The sequence below is a fragment of the Squalius cephalus genome, assembly GCF_949319135.1.
Source record: "Squalius cephalus genome assembly, chromosome: 23".
Lineage (NCBI taxonomy): Eukaryota > Metazoa > Chordata > Actinopteri > Cypriniformes > Leuciscidae > Squalius > Squalius cephalus.
This window is the reverse complement of record NC_137144.1, coordinates 14,408,306-14,424,652: the sequence shown is the minus strand read 5'-3', so window position 1 is coordinate 14,424,652 and position 16,347 is coordinate 14,408,306. Positions and strand designations below refer to the sequence as shown.

At 36.3% G+C, this 16,347-nt stretch overlaps 2 protein-coding genes across 3 annotated transcripts; one reads left to right on the top strand and one right to left on the bottom strand.

The window, feature by feature from the left end:
* Positions 1 to 3,522: 3,522 nt before the first annotated feature.
* Positions 3,523 to 6,122, bottom strand: efcab10 (EF-hand calcium binding domain 10). 2 transcript variants are annotated; one of them, XM_079860232.1, is made up of 4 exons: positions 5,983 to 6,122; positions 5,605 to 5,769; positions 3,847 to 3,937; positions 3,523 to 3,672 (listed from the first exon to the last, which is right to left on the bottom strand). In XM_079860232.1, the coding sequence occupies exons 1-4, from the start codon at positions 6,083 to 6,085 to the stop codon at positions 3,600 to 3,602; spliced, it is 432 nt and encodes a 143-aa protein (XP_079716358.1). In that variant the 5' UTR covers positions 6,086 to 6,122; the 3' UTR covers positions 3,523 to 3,599. The 2 variants fall into 2 exon arrangements, with proteins under 2 accessions (XP_079716358.1, XP_079716359.1); XM_079860233.1 differs by having other exon boundaries at positions 3,580 to 3,677.
* Positions 6,123 to 7,669: 1,547 nt separating this feature from the next.
* Positions 7,670 to 15,049, top strand: dld (deltaD). Its single transcript, XM_079860220.1, has 14 exons — positions 7,670 to 7,845; positions 9,451 to 9,526; positions 9,633 to 9,712; positions 9,791 to 9,859; positions 9,938 to 10,007; positions 11,220 to 11,320; positions 11,421 to 11,561; positions 12,231 to 12,332; positions 12,510 to 12,700; positions 12,783 to 12,953; positions 13,032 to 13,221; positions 13,325 to 13,462; positions 13,539 to 13,628; positions 14,791 to 15,049. The coding sequence occupies exons 1-14, from the start codon at positions 7,807 to 7,809 to the stop codon at positions 14,854 to 14,856; spliced, it is 1,524 nt and encodes a 507-aa protein (XP_079716346.1). The 5' UTR covers positions 7,670 to 7,806; the 3' UTR covers positions 14,857 to 15,049.
* Positions 15,050 to 16,347: the final 1,298 nt, after the last annotated feature.

Sequence of the window (16,347 nt, the reverse complement as noted above, 5' to 3'; positions counted from 1 at the left end):
TTTGGTAAAAGTAATTAAAGAGGCACAATAGAGTACTTTTACATTACAGTCGGTATAAATCAATTTAATTATTTTTTTAACTAAAATGTTTTTTTAAATCATCCAGGGGACAGAATATTGGATGGAATATTTCTTCTATTTGGAGAATCACCTTTAGTTTTAATTATTATTTAATTTAGGCCATGTGAGTTTAGTGTCTGTTTAAACACAAAAGTCGTAACCTACACTCAGTATAACAGGTATCACTGAAAGGACATTACAACTCCTCGAAACAGAGCGATCACCTCGCATGCATTCACAACTCTGAACTGTTGCCACCACAATTAGCATAACATTGTTCTTCCCATTGAACTGTTAATGTAAGCAGTCACTCTCTCCACTGGGCTTTTGCATTTTGTCAGTGTAATTACTAACAGTTTTGATCAAATTTAATTAAAGGTAAACTGGTGTCCAATGATAAATGTGCTATTCGTGTGATATATTTATTCACAACAATAAGACTTTCTCGTGCGTGATTTGCATTAAATAGAAAATATCAAACCAAGTGGCGTCTGCAAATTAGTGCTGCTAAAACTAACTTCACATTTCTCGTCATTTTGCAATTGAACCATGATGTTTGGTGATTTTTAGTGGGTGTATGAAGTCAGTTCCCCTCAAATCCACAGGTGTCCTAAGAGTAACATCAGAATCCCATTAACCATCAACATGATCCACTGATGTCTGACAACCACAGTGTCACAATATTAGTTATCTTTACTCTGCACAGTATATTTATTGATTTATCATTTTAAAGCTACACTTTTTTGTGAAATTCTTTATTTGAAAAGTTTTATTTGTGCTTTAAAAAAAGAATATATCGTTTTTTAAGGAGTTAAAAAATTAAAAATGATAAATAATCATTTAAAAATATTAAATAAAAAGAAATACTTAAAGTACAAAAAAAAATTTCTTCAGTTTTTTTTTCTCGTCTATGACACAACTAGTGCTCATTTGCCTATGTTTCTGTGTTAAAAGGATAGTTAACTCAAAAATAAAACTTTTGTCGCCATTTACTTTCTATGGAACACAAAAGAAGATTCTCAGTCAATGTAAAAAGTGATCACATGAACCCAATAGTTGTGGGTTTCAATATACTTTTAAAGCATCTTTTATGGCATTGCCAAAAATGACATTTCAAGATAGTGTATCCTGAATAAAAGTTTAAACTTTTTTAAAAAAAAACAATAAAAGGTGAATGACATTTGTAGAAAATTACGGTAATTAACATCTGAAAAAGTCAATGGGATCCAAAGCAATACTGGACCCCATTGACTTTCATTGGGTGTGTCTCAATCAGCTCAGTCAGGGCACTGATCAGGGAGTCGGCCATTTTAAGGGCTTTCTCAATCGCAAAACCTGACACGTCCACTCCCATAGATGCTCACTATGTAACCTTAACATAAGTTCTGAAGCGCGAAACATAAGTCACATAAGCAAACTCACTGCACATAACATGTGACATGACATGTGATGTGAAGGCATCTGCCTCTGCATTTAAAGGTGATGTCACGCGTTTTTTAGGCCGAAACATTTTTTGTCACATACAGCAAACATCTCCTCACTATCCGCTAGCTGCCTGTCCCCTGAACACACTGTAAAAAACGCGGTTTCTGTAGACAGTGCAGGCTCCACAAACGGCAACAAAAACAAACTGGGCCAACCTGCACCACGAAACATAACAAACAGTGTTCCAGCCAATAACCGACAAGAATGACTTGAGGGTGGGGGTTGGGGTGTTAGTGCGCATGCACATGAAGGGCAGTGTGGGGAGTGGAGAGAGAAGCATGAAGAGGGAAGTTAGCTAGAGGAGAGTTGTCAACGACTAACGTTAGAATTATATTCTCTTGAATTTTGATATGGCCGACACACGACCAAAGAGACGACGTTCCGATGAACAAATAGCAAAAAAGAGGGAAAAGGAGAAGGAACGCGCAAAGTCCCGAGTTTACATCGAAAAGCCTGTTTCAGAAAGCACGGAAGGGAGGGGGAGGGGACAGGATGAGGAGGAGGGAGGGTCGAGCTAGCCTCCGTTTTGTTTGACAATACTTCGAACGTCAACAAGAAGTGACGTCACCCAACATCACATAGAGCACCTTTAACCATCCAAGTTAGTGCACACACATTAGGAGTAGTGAGTAGTGAACACACACACACTGCAAACCGTGAACACACACATCCGGAGCAGTGGACGGCCATTCACTGTGGCACCCGGGGAGCGATTGGGGGTTAGGTGCCTTGCTCAAGGGCACCTCAGTCATTTCCTGTCGATACTGAAGATCGAACCCACAACCTTCATGTTACAATTCTGACTCTCTAACCATTAGGCCACGACTGCCCCTTACCGACACACGATAGCTGTTTTTTAAAATACAAACCATTACTTAATCATATATCAGCAAAAACATACATCGCTGGAGAGGTAATGAACATAATCTAGCTAACATTTACAGCTGAAATGTTGCATGTATGTGTAAGTATTTATCATACTGTACTTTAAATAACATTAAAACATAATGTCAGAATGAGGTCATTGCTGCTGCTGTTCATAAATACCAGTAGTGATTCTGTACAATGAGGACATTGTCGTGTCGCCGGAAACAGAGTCATCAGTGTCCCAATGTGTAGTGAGTCAGGGTCCTTACTGCCCTTACCAGTGCCCGAATTCATGTATGATATATTGATTCACGACCTTGGAAGCTAGGGAGCTGATTGAGACACTTACCCATAGTATGAACAACAACAGATGATGGTGACAGAAGTTTCATTTAAATAGCCGTTGTCACCTTCACTTGTACATGTGTTTACAAGACCTTCCTTGACAATCCAGTCTCCTAATAGCTCTAATATTACACTATACCCTTAGAAAACCTGGAGTCATAAAAATGTGCTTTTTATTGCATTTATTAATATATAGTATTAATAATATATATATAGACTACACACACACAAATATATTTACAAACTTATATGCGATTAATCGATTTGACAGCACTAATCTGTAGAGGGTTAAAACATTTGCATAATAGCTCATGTAAAAATAAAACACATGTTCATAATGTATGAATTAAGGCACAAGGTCAGTATGTTGGTGAGCTTTAGCTGATATTAAATATAAAAAAAAAAACACTTTTTAATGTGAGGTTGTGGTTACAACTCACTCAAACTGTAATATTGAGGCTCCCATAAATTATTCAGTTTCACTGAATAAATATGGAGAGAGAAAATATGATTCTGCTCCGTTATATATTTGTTCGCATTTGAATTTTATTTATGGTATTTATTTCCTCTTGATATTGTAAGACATATAATTTCACTCAACATCATTAAAATTAGAATTAATAAAAATAAATACATGTCAAAAATAAATAAAATAGATGTATTTTATCAAATAAATTATATTATATTGTATTTATTTAATATTTTTCATGTTTTACCATCCTTTTGGTCCTCCAGCTGGCAAAGTTTGACAAAGTTTTATGGTTTGCAGTACTTGTTTTATTTCATATTTTTTTATACATGCATCCATACTGTATTCTACATAAATCATTACAAAAGCTATTTTATAGATAATTATTTTTAATGTTCTTGAGTTCAACTATAGCTGGAATGTTGCTGCACTTCTGACAAGCCCTTCTGTCCTAAACAGAGAACACAATGAACACACTAGGTATAACAAACTGCTCATATAATCAAATATCTACAATAATGCATGGGCGTATAGTGTTTGCATTACATATTCGGTCTGAATTCTGCGCCTTTGAATCTGAACGATCACATATTTCTTTTTTAAGCAGTAGTTATACTTACGCCTCTCTTATGAACGTCTCTTGTGATATCCTGTCATCGCTGGCTCCATCCGGGAACTCATTGAAATTCTTGATGCCAAGTGTCTTCAGTGCTGCGGGGAAGCAAAGTTGTGCGTATAATACTGAGTCAGACCACAAGTGTAATTCTTATACTCATGAACAACTTAATGGAAGTATTCAGAGAAATCTTCTGTTCGCAGTGCATTAGGGTAATTCTTGGGTCAGTGTTTCTCCATGACTTACTACTTATTATTACACGGCTCTGTGGAATACTTGGTTCTGATTGGCCAATCGCGCTATACAGCGATATGTTATTCCCCGATAACAACCAGTAAAAACAGATATCAGATACTGAAATCAGTGCTAAATGCTTGCTAGGAACTGTTTTTCTTTGTGGAAGTTTTGCGATTGATAAACTAATAAAATATTAAAACTCAAATTAATATTTTGTGTACAGTTATAATGTCATCCAGTATCACAGACTAACTCTCTCTTGTTTCATACAAACGCAGCTGCTGCCATTTTGCAACGATTGTTTTGTGCACTGTTGGATTATAAGGTAAAAAACAGGTATGATTTTAAAACAGTTTAACCTCAGATCAATATCTCCATAATTATTTATGTGGTGAAATGCCATGTAACAAGTGGTATGACTGTACGGTATCGCTTAAATGTGCGTCTAGTTTGAACTTGCTGCTTGCTAGCAACTGCTCTCTCCGCGGAAGCTTTGCTTTAAAGACCTAATAAAATATTTAAACTCAGATCAATATTTCGTGTCTAATTATTTCCTTATGTGGCAAGTAGCTGTGTAATAAGCGGGATAATGTACATCCAGCCGGTTGTTCTCTCAGAATAAACCCCTTCAGGCTGATGGAAGACCCTAATCCTGATCACCCTGTCGGGGTTTATTCTGCTATAACAACCGGATGGATGTGCATGATTATCCCTTAAAGGCCCGCTCACACCAAGCACGATAACTATAAAGATAACGATAAAGATAACTATATATGCGTCCACACCAACGACCGATAACGGCCTTTTTATTCTAAGCACGCGCGCGCCCGGATGATCCAGATCCATTTTAAATGCACGAGACCTTTAAATTAGAATGGATTCTGATTGGCTGTCAGTGTTTTATCGTTCGACAGCTGGAAAAAAATCGTTCTGAAAGTGATCCCAACGATATCGTTCCTCATATCTTTATCGTTATAGTTGTGGTGTGAACTCTGTTATTCTTTAATATGGAGAACGATTTTTAGAATTATATCTTTATAGTTATCTTTATAGTTATCGTCCTTGGTGTGAACGGGCCGATAAAGTTCTAAAAATCATTCTCAACATTTAAGAATTGCAGAGTCTATATTCCACAGCTATAACGATAACGGCACAGAGAAATCACTTTCAGAACGATTTGGAACGATAAAGAAACAAACAGCCAATCAGTATCCAGCTGTAACAAGCTCGAGCATTTAAAAGAAAGTAATAAACACAAACTTTTGTTAGATGCGATTAATCGCCATTAATCGATTTGACAGCACTAAATATAATAATATAAAAAAAATAATATAAATGCTCCATTCAGAAACATGTCTGTTCACTAACATGCATTATTTGCCATACACTTTTATCCAAAGTTACTTATAGTGCATTCATTCACATTTTACAATTAGCAGTATTGTTTTTATTAGGTAGTTACAGCACAGGTTTTCCCAAAAGGACAAAGGCTTTCACAACCTCTGCAACATTCTAAGAGATTTACCTTCTTTGTATTGACCATGAGTAATAAAGCCTTGATCGGAAGGATCCAGGACTCCAAACAGAGCATCTAAGTTGGACTCGTTGAAGAGGCACGGAGTGTTTTCTACACAAGCTTTGGAAAGGCTGAGCTTTTCAAGTTGGTCGATCAGAAATTCCCTTGGACGATCTGTAATGGTAGGATTCATGAGATTGGCCATTTCAACTTTTAACAGTAAAAAACCAATTGGTTACTACTCTAGACCTCTACGCACTACAAAAGACTGTCTCTGAACAGTCAATATATTCATGTCAAACTCTCAATTTCAAATTGAAGCTGTACAACGTAAATGCCACAGTTTATATACGATGAATCTACTACGAGACGCGTTAAAAGTCTCACCTGGTCTGTAGAAGAAGAGCATACTGGTTAAATTATCCATCAGCTCAATAATTTTGTGTTTCTCGAGGTATTCCGCCGCCTCGTGCTCCCGCGGCGATGACATCTTGGCCGCTGTCCGTCTGTGTTTATCATTGTTGCTATGATACCGCGCATGCGCAGCGGGGGTGGCGAACGACAGTAGCGAGAGTGGTTTTGTTCATTAATACTATTAATGATTTATGTCTTGATAAAACTGAAGTGAGTTAAGTGAAATCGCTGTAGTAGACAGGAGAAAATTATTATCCAAAGTATGAAGTTGCTTTTTTAAAGGAATACTTATACACACCCTCATGCTGTTCCATTTCTTTCTTTTGTGTAGTTAAAAATGAGCTTCAGCCACCATTCACTCTAACGTTATATAAAGATCCAATGAAAGTGAATGATGACCGAGGCTCTAAATCCCTCACATTCTCCCTTTTTGTTCAATTTGAGTGAACCATTAACCCTACTTCCGGTGTAATCCTCTTCAATCTCATTAAACTGAGGGAAACTAGAGTCGACCTGTTTTTAGATTGTGTTACCGGCTTCCCTATATTTCTACTTAACTTAAGATTTTTGTGTAATATTAATATGTTAATTTTGTATTACTTCATTGTTTGTAAATGTATTTTATTTAGTAAAATAATACACTTAACTTAATCCCTAAAATTCGATACTATATCCAGCAAAAATTGAAATTTGACAAATCTAACATATTATTTGAATGGATGTTTGGGAGAAATCTAGGATGTCAATAGAGGAAATTAATTACATTTAAATTAAAATTAAGGTCTTAATGTCCTTTTTAACTTTTTTTGTATGGTCTGGGACTGTTACTTTTTACTCCCACGCACACGAAAATGACCATAAGTAGTTGCAAAATCCCACTTTATTAGCATTTCTTGCAAAAAAAAAAGTTCGCGAGTGTCAGTTGCCTTCTCTAACCACTAGAGGGAACTATTTCTTCCGTACTGTAGTATGTATGCACTTTATTTTAAATGTAATATTATATTATTATTATTATATTACAATATTTGCCTCACGTTAATATTCAGTGTGAAGGGAACCCCCTCCCCCCCCCCCATACAAAATTAGGAATTTATGTTATTCACATGTATATTAATGAATATTAAATATTATAAATATTATGTAATCACTTGCATTTACAAAGCTGTGTATAAAACTAAACAACACTTAACTTAGAATAGCATAAAATAGAATACAAAAAGCTTGAACTTTCACGTATTGCTCAAATATATTCCTTACAATGAGCAAAATTTAAAAACAAAAATAGCTAAATAAGATTTGAGGAGTGAGTGTTTCAAAGTTTCTCCATTTTATGTTGCTATTACACACACACACAAAAAAATGCAAAGAAGAACAAATACAAATGCACAGAACTAACATTGTAAATATATACACATATAAAGGATACATAGGATACTTTTTTTTTTCTTTTTCTTTCTGCCTGCATCTGAAAATACAAATATATTGCATAGGTCTTTTTTTAATTATTATTAAAGAGGCGGAACAGGTTCACAATCTTAAGAATGTTAGAGTTCTTTGAAGATGAAATAATTCGAAATGAATAATTTCATTTCTTGAGACAATGAAAATGGGCTTACTGCGATGAATGTTTGATATTTGAAGAAGTTTCTCCAGGCAGGTTGACAAACGAGCTGGTTGCGTGACATCATCAGGCAGCGACTCTGACCGCTCTCCGTACTGCGCATGCGTAAATTGACGAGTCCTTGGACACACCGATCGCTGTAGGTGAAGCGGTCTCGTAAGGGACGTACTGTCAAAATGCAGACCTGGAACCATCTATACCGCACACTCGCCACGGTAAAGACTCTTTATGTGCCCCAGTACACTGTACTTTGAATATATCCATAGTCCATTAGAATGAAAAGAAAGCGTTTTAGACAGAAATGCAATGTTATTACTGTGTAGGCCCGACATACTAGCTTGTCAGCATGCACTGTTGTCAGCCCATAAACAAGCGAAGCAGAATGAGTTTATGTATTTAGCTGCATGAATTTACTTGTAACTATATCTCATTTATCGAAAGTGCTAAAGAATATTTACACAACTAAGAATGAGTTGTGTAATCTGTCACCATTGGTTGAACTCGCAGGGGCGTGTAGTTTCATGTCCGTGGAGCTTTTTGGTAATATGCCATTTAACGTTAGGTCACATCATTTTTACCACATTTTTACCTTTTCACAGTCGTGTTTAAATACAACCCTAAGTGAGCTGCCTATCTAGAATGTGCCTGTGATGCCCAGAAGTGCTGTCTGTGTAGACTGAAAACTAGGTTTTGAGACAGCTATATTTAGGGAAGAAATAAAAAAAATAAAAAAAACGGGGAGAGAGACAACATTTTATAACATGCTTGGTAATCCATGTGCTCTCTACAAAATGTGGACTTTTTTCTGTTTATTGAACTAATTATGTTTATTTTGGGGTTATCACCAGTACTAGGCTAAATAAATAAATAAATAAAAGTTTTATACTCAAATTAGTACTAAATAAAAATTCCCTGTGCCTTAATATTGTCGTATTAGATGCTCATTGCAGTGATCTAGTCTAAAGAATTAAAACTAAAGAAAAAAAATAATATTCATATTAATATTTAACTTTTATTAATTTTGTAATGTGCTTTTGTCATTTTATTAGTTTAAATATTTTTTTTAGATATTTAGCAAAAAAATACCATATTTCTTCATATTTTATATAAATTATATTTAAAAATATATATGTACTTTATATTATTTATTTATATTTATATTATTTATATATATATATATATATATATATATATATATATATATATATAAATTTTTTTTTTTTTTTACTATTGAACTATTTAGTATATTTTTATTTCAGTTTTAGTCATTTAAAAACTTTAGGCTTTAATACAGTTTTCATCTTTCATCTAATACTTGCATGGAGACTTTTGAATCCTGGTGCAGAATTTTGGAGTTTGCCTTTATTGCAACATAATTATGCAACTGTTTAATACTCGTGATTAACTTTCTTTTGAGTTTATTGCTTTAAATTTCAATGTTTATTTTCCTCTTTTTGTCCTTTTCTCCCTTTGGATAGTTAGTGGATATTCAGATATTTTATTTGCCATTTGTAAACATCAAAAGAGATAATGCAGAAGATATACCATATCTGTATTATTTATAGTTTATTTGCTAGGGACAGATACACTGAACATAGATTATCTTCTCAAATCAATCCCATGTCAGTATCATAGTGTTTATGGCTAAGGCTAATTCGCAACACCTGTCCCTAGAAGGGCTTTTTATAATAAATATTACACTAAAAAATAAAAGTGAATACATTAAACGGTCCAAAAACCAAACAGTACAAATAACACGTTTTGACATGTGTGATCACATGTTATTGTTATAAAATAAGATTCTTTTGTTTCTATTCCAGCGAGGACAGCACCTTCCCTGCAAGCTGCACGGAGCCACAGTCCTGTCCGCGAGAACATATGCTGACAAAGCAGCAAGTAAGATGACTTCAAGTCACATTTGATTGTAGTAATCCATACTGCTAAATGATATGAAATGCGCTAATATGTAATGATATTCAAAAAATCATTTGTTCTGTCAAAGTTGATGCTGATGTCACAGTTGTGGGCTCTGGGCCTGGAGGATACGTCGCCGCCATCAAAGCAGCTCAGCTCGGTTTCAAGGTATCAGTTTGACACCCGGTTCACGGATGCCGACGGCTTTTGTTTTGACTGCACCGGTAACACAAGTTTCTTTCACAGACAGTGTGTGTGGAAAAGAACGAGACCCTCGGAGGGACGTGCTTGAACGTGGGTTGCATTCCGTCAAAGGTTCGTGATTTAAAAACTTCTGCCTTTTCCCGAAATGCTTTTAACAATGGTTAAATTGATTATTTTTGTCTGTTTAAGGCTCTGCTGAACAACTCGTACCTGTACCACTTGGCACATGGGAAAGATTTCGAAAGCAGAGGCATTGAAAGTAAGTTCAAGTGTAAACATGTGATATGTGTCCGCATAAACATCTTTTATTGTGACTTGCACGTCAAGGACTTGCAGAAGCAAACAGGTTTGAATGTTTTCCTTCTGGCTGAGGCCATTTGAACTGTAATAAATTATAGAGGATTGTAGGTATTTCAAAACTTGTCTTTTTAAAATGCCCCTATTATTTCATTTTTTTAAATTTTATTTTTAGGTCTCCTACAATAAGTTTAGTTTGGACCAAGATCAAAAAACAAATTTTCTCATAACATACATTGATTGCAACATCACCACTTTTATCACAAATAATTTGATAAAGGATCCAGTCTCTCTAAACTCCTGCTTTCTGAGAACCTACTCTGATTGGTCAGATGGCCCGGTCTGTATTGGTCTACTCTGCTCTGATTGGTCAGATGGCCCGGTCTGTAGTGATTGGTCTACTCTGCTCTGATTGGTCAGATGGCCCGGTCTGTTGTGATTGGTCTACTCTGCTCTGATTGGTCAGATGGCCCGGTCTGTTGTGATTGGTCTACTCTGCTCTGATTGGTCAGATGGCCCAGTGTGTTGTGATTGGTCTACTCTGCTCTGATTGGTCAGATGGCCCAGTGTGTTGTGATTGGTCTACTCTGCTCTGATTGGTCAGATGGCCCTGTGTGTTGTGATTGGTCTACTCTGCTCTGATTGGTCAGATGGCCCAGTGTGTTGTGATTTGTCTACTGCTTAGAGCGCATGTCAGAAACCATAACATTATATCTGAATTTCAGCTCCAGATCTTCCTCAGCACTTTCATACACAGCGATATTAACAGTAACAATAGTGTGGTTTAACCGCATCAATTCGAGCCGACTGCCGAGTCCTTTGGAAATGCATCAAAGTGTATTTGCTTTCAAAGAGCAAAAAACAGCGTCTTCTCGACATGTTGACAACACAAACCAAACTATTTCAGTCTCAGCTACAGGGATCAAGGGTGGGTTAAAGTATGTGGGTTCGAGCAGGAAGAATGACTGGAATTACTCACGACTCGTTTCAGGTTCTTTCTTTTGGAAGACAATAACTCTATTTATTGTGCAGTTTGATCTATGAAACTTTGCAGACCTTCTACATTCATAAACAGCTTTATTGCACTCTACATAAAAAGTTATATCTGAAAAAGAATAATAGGGGCACTTTACTAATTTTTTTAGTCACTTCCTAATGATTTATTCTTCATTAGTTCAGGGGATCTCATTGAACCTGGAGAAGATGATGGCGCAGAAGAGCGGGGCTGTCAAAGCTCTGACAGGAGGAATCGCACACTTATTCAAACAAAACAAAGTGAGATTTTTCATTTGTTTTTGAATATTCATTGTTCACATGTGGCAGTAAAGCAATAAACCTTTTAAAGCCATACAGAATGATTGTTTTCGATCCATAGGTAACTCATGTAAATGGTTTTGGAATGATAACTGGTAAGAATCAAGTGACCGCAAAGACTGCTGATGGAGAACAAGTCATAAACTCCAAGAACATCCTCATCGCTACGGGATCAGAGGTCACCCCATTCCCAGGCATTCAGGTACATCAGCGATAGACAAGAAGACCTCGCTGTCTACATACATAGATGCCTTCTAAGTGAGCGTCCTAACTGATATGAAACCTCATAACAAGTGAGCGATTTGGAACATTCTATGTAGGCAGTATCTTCATGCCACACTGATTTCAGAAGCGTTTGATGTTAGCATGTTGCTAAGATAACTGCACAAAACTAATGCGCATAAAAATATGTTGCAATATTGGTACAATTTTAAATTATTAAAATATTTTATATTGATTTTACAGTAAAATACAAAAATCTGGTATATAAGAAAAAACATTAATTATAATAATTATTTTATTATACAGTACAGCTGTAAAATGACAATACTAATATTTCTAACTCTTAATTTCTTCATTTTCATACATTAAACTCACGTTTTAACAGCCGGTTTTTCTCATTATAGGTTCATTTTGAAACATGCAATACATATATTTAATTAAATCGCAGCCTTTGAAATTTGATAATCACACAGTCATATCACAATTACGTTTTTTATTTTGAATATGTGTGTTAAATCGTGTAAATATTTTGTGGACAACATTTTTCTTGCTTCGTACGCCATCTTGTATAATTATGCTCCCCAACAGCCATCTGATGTTGCGTTCAGATCGTGAATATTAAATCTGAAATATTTTCCCCTTTTGACAGATTGATGAAGAAACTGTTGTCTCGTCCACCGGCGCTTTGTCCCTCAAGAAAGTTCCAGAGGAGCTCATTGTGATTGGAGCAGGAGTCATTGGCGTGGAGTTGGTGAGTGGACGATTAGAAGGTTATGGAGTGAATATTACAGAATTTCATCCCCTATTCATCATAAGACTCATCTAAATTGTTCATTTTGGTAATGCAAGTGCATGTTTGTAGCATTTGAGGACTTATGATGCTTCTGAATTGGGTTTGATTATTGAGATCCATTCTGTTTGTTCCCAGGGGTCCGTTTGGCAGAGGCTTGGATCCAAAGTTACAGCGGTGGAGTTCCTCAGCCACGTCGGCGGAATGGGCATTGACATGGAGATCTCCAAGAACTTCCAGAGAATTCTCCAGAAGCAGGGGCTGAAGTTCAAACTGGGCACCAAGGTCATGGGCGCCACCAAGAGACCTGACGGCAAGATCGATGTGGCGTGAGTCTGACGTTTCTCCAAATGATGTTTAGGATTGAGTTCTTCTAGTGCTTTTGTCCATTATGTCATTTCCTTTGGATAGCGTGGAAGCTGCAGCTGGTGGCAAGAACGAGACGCTCACCTGTGACGTTCTGCTGGTGTGCATTGGCCGCCGTCCATTCACCGGAAGCCTCGGTCTCGAGTCTGTCGGAATCGAACTGGATAACCGCGGGAGAATCCCTGTCAACGGCCGTTTCCAGACCAAAGTGCCCAGGTGTGTGGACTTCAAATGAGTTGTCTTGCATTTGTTGCGACAAACAAGTCTTAATTTGTGTTTTTAATCTCTTTTTAGTATCTTTGCCATTGGAGATGTTGTAGCTGGACCCATGTTGGCCCATAAAGCCGAGGATGAGGGTATTATTTGTGTCGAGGGAATGGCAGGAGGAGCCGTCCATATCGACTACAACTGCGTGCCCTCTGTTATATACACACACCCTGAGGTCGCCTGGGTCGGCAAGACCGAGGAACAACTCAAAGAGGATGTGAGTAGACTCGTTGTTATTTTAGCACACCTCTCCATCTTAGATTGTATGTCACATCAAACATTTACTTCTAAAATACATCACAAATTGTTTTATTTTCTAGGGTGTGCCATATAAAGTGGGCAAATTCCCGTTCGCGGCAAACAGCAGAGCCAAGACGAACGCTGATACAGATGGACTGGTAAAGATCCTCAGCCACAAGGACACAGACAGGATGCTGGGAGCACACATTCTGGGAACGGTAAGGATAAATCTGCTTTACCTGTGTAGGATGTTTAATGATATGATAATTCATATATTGAATTTGCATTTTACAGGGGGCAGGCGAGATGATTAACGAGGCTGCGTTAGCTATGGAATATGGAGCGTCATGTGAGGATATTGCGAGAGTGTGTCATGCCCACCCTGTAAGTGTCTCTGAACATGGTTTACTGTTTTTTTACTTTCTCTATTCTTAGGTTTCAGTTAGTTAAGTGTCTGCGTACAGTGCGAGAAAAAAAAACGTAACAAAAAGCGTACTTTGAGCTTAGTAGACAGTCTGAGGAATGAGCACTCTAATAGTAGGCTTTTTTAAAATTATTAAGAAATTGAATTGTAAAGTAATGAATTAAAAAGATCTTAAAGTGAAATATTACTATTAATAATAGTAAATAGGGATGCACGATATATCGGCCACCATCATTTTTAATGTTATCGTTATCGTCCTAATAATTTTTTTTTAAATATTAAAGCTGATAAATAATGGAGTATTTCCTTCAGCTGAGACACTTCACTTTTGAGTGGCTTGACATATGATTGGAGTCACTTTATAAAGGAAAATACAGTTACGTGCAACATGTGTCTCATATCGGCTACATAAAATTATAATGAGAACATTATAATTGTGTGCTTGGGAGATGGCTTTTAATGGTGAGACTTGTTTTTGTAATCAAGCTCTAAAAAATGATATAAAAACTTTTTGAAAAGATTGATCGGCCAACATATCGGTTATCAGCTTTCAAATATAAAGAATTATTGGTTATTGTATCGGACAAAATTTTCTTATTGGTGCATCCCTGATAGTAAATTGCAACTTTTGTATTTTTTCAAATGCGTTAACCAACATTTTCCTCATTTGTCCACCTCGCAAGTGTCTCTGAATATAGTCTACTGATTTTTTTCTACTTTATTTTCTCTATTAAGTTACAATTATTAACACCAATCTTGGCCATTTTTTACAATTTCTAATAGTAAAATAATTCATATAAAATTTTCTTAATTTAAAAGAATAAAATTGTAATAATAAATTGCAACATTTTCTATTTTTCAAATGTGGTAACTATATTTTTTCCTTTTTGTAAAACAACTCATATAAAAATGTAATTAAAAATATTCATTATTACTATTATTAATAACAATGATAAAAAAAATCAAATGTTAAGCATTTTTTTCTCTTTTGCCCACCTCACAAGTGTCTCGGAATATACTGTTTTTCTCTACTTTATTTTCACTATTAAGTTACTATTATTAATAGTCGTTCTAAAGAATTCTTTTTTAAATGTGTTAACCAACCTCTTCCTCTTTTCCCAGACTGTATCAGAGGCCTTTAGAGAAGCCAACCTTGCTGCTTCATTTGGAAAAGCGATCAACTTCTAGATTTTCCTCACATACACTTGTATATAAATACACTATCTGCTGCATTTTTTTTTTTTCTCAAAAGAAAATCACACAATTTGTAGTTCTTCAATCTCTGGGCCTTCAGATGTACCCTTCATGCAGACATCCAGAATAATCCTGTAAAACATAAAGTCTGTTATTTAAATGTACTAATAAAGGAGTTTGGACCTTCGCCTGATCCAGAAAAATATTGTTTGGATTTTATAAATCAGTGTTGTTCAAGTTTCATGCCGGTGGTCATAAATAGTCTCCTGAACACCAAAGCTGGAAAAATTAACTTTGGCTGTATTGATACACATGGGAGATGAATAAAAGAAACATCACTATGCATTCATTAAGGGAGACGTGCTGTGAATTGCAGTTTAGGAGTTATGAGGTTTTAAAAAGATTTAATGCAGCTTGTGGGGAGAAGTTGAAGGTTACGTACATGTTCTGGGTTTTATAGAAAGAAGGAATTTGTTGCATGCTGTCAGTTACCACAGAAAATTAATCATCCATCAATTTTAATGTGCGAAGAACTGAAGATCATTAACTGCAGAGCAGAAGTCACTTCTTTTTTAATAGGGAAGTAAACATCCATGAATTTATTTTATTCTTAGGGTTTACAGTAAGCCTGCATTTATTTTTATTTTGCAGTGTTCCCATAAAAATGTAAACGATTTGCCTTCCCTTGTTTGCATCGGGATAAGACATGATTTGAAAGAACAATATGCTAAAATATGAACAATGTGCTCGTATTATGAGTTTACCTGCAGTTCCTCATCAGACCATCAGAGGTCATTATTGTCCCTCGCAGAGCGCAATAACCAAAGTTGGCAGAAAGAGCCCAGATAAGATTCTACTTTTGTCTTAATTTAAACAGTTAATTCCTGTAAACTTAACTTCTGTTTCTGGGATGTTTTGCTTAAATTGTGCTTATGCAATAATTCCTAAAAATAAAATGCTCAGTGGTTTGAAATTTTGCCTATTTAATGCAAATTTAAATGTTTTCAAATGCATTCTGGGGCTAATGTGCATGTGCCTACTTCAGATACCTCATAATAAATTGATGAAGAAAGGCCATAAAAAGTTATTACTAATGGCTTCGCTTAATTTGGATGAACTTCCTGCAATCATGCCAGCTGAGACCTTCATGTCTCGCCCAGCGGGAGTTGGTGTGACCAAAAGCAGGAAGGATGGGAGGCTTTCGGGTGTAGCTTTACTGTACCTGTTGACAGTCTCTTCCTTTGTTGTCTCTTCCTTATCAACCTTGTGAGCGGTACGGTTCCATATATGGAATTCTCATTTCTGTGCCCCTGAGAGTACGGTCCCACCCATAGACTGTAAAGGTCCCACCAGAGCCAGTATGGGATTTGGAATGTTCAGTGACGTCATGTTACATAACTGCCAGATGATTCAAACTGTGCTTTCGCGCGCTGGCTGGCGCTGAGCCAGAGACGGAAGCGGGTCGCACACAGTGTTGCCAACTTA

What these genes read in the sequence shown, in the direction of transcription:
- efcab10 (XM_079860232.1), bottom strand. Translation starts at nt 6,085, where the DNA reads ATGTCATCGCCGCGGGAGCACGAGGCGGCGGAATACCTCGAGAAACAC. An exon ending in GCTCTTCTTCTACAGACCAG is followed by an intron (nt 5,770 to 5,982) that starts GTGAGACTTTTA and finishes CTACCATTACAG; the next exon opens with ATCGTCCAAGGGAATTTCTG. An exon ending in TCATGGTCAATACAAAGAAG is followed by an intron (nt 3,938 to 5,604) that starts GTAAATCTCTTA and finishes GCTTCCCCGCAG; the next exon opens with CACTGAAGACACTTGGCATC.
- dld (XM_079860220.1), top strand. Translation starts at nt 7,807, where the DNA reads ATGCAGACCTGGAACCATCTATACCGCACACTCGCCACG. An exon ending in CAGCTCAGCTCGGTTTCAAG is followed by an intron (nt 9,713 to 9,790) that starts GTATCAGTTTGA and finishes TTTCTTTCACAG; the next exon opens with ACAGTGTGTGTGGAAAAGAA. An exon ending in GACGGCAAGATCGATGTGGC is followed by an intron (nt 12,701 to 12,782) that starts GTGAGTCTGACG and finishes TCCTTTGGATAG; the next exon opens with CGTGGAAGCTGCAGCTGGTG.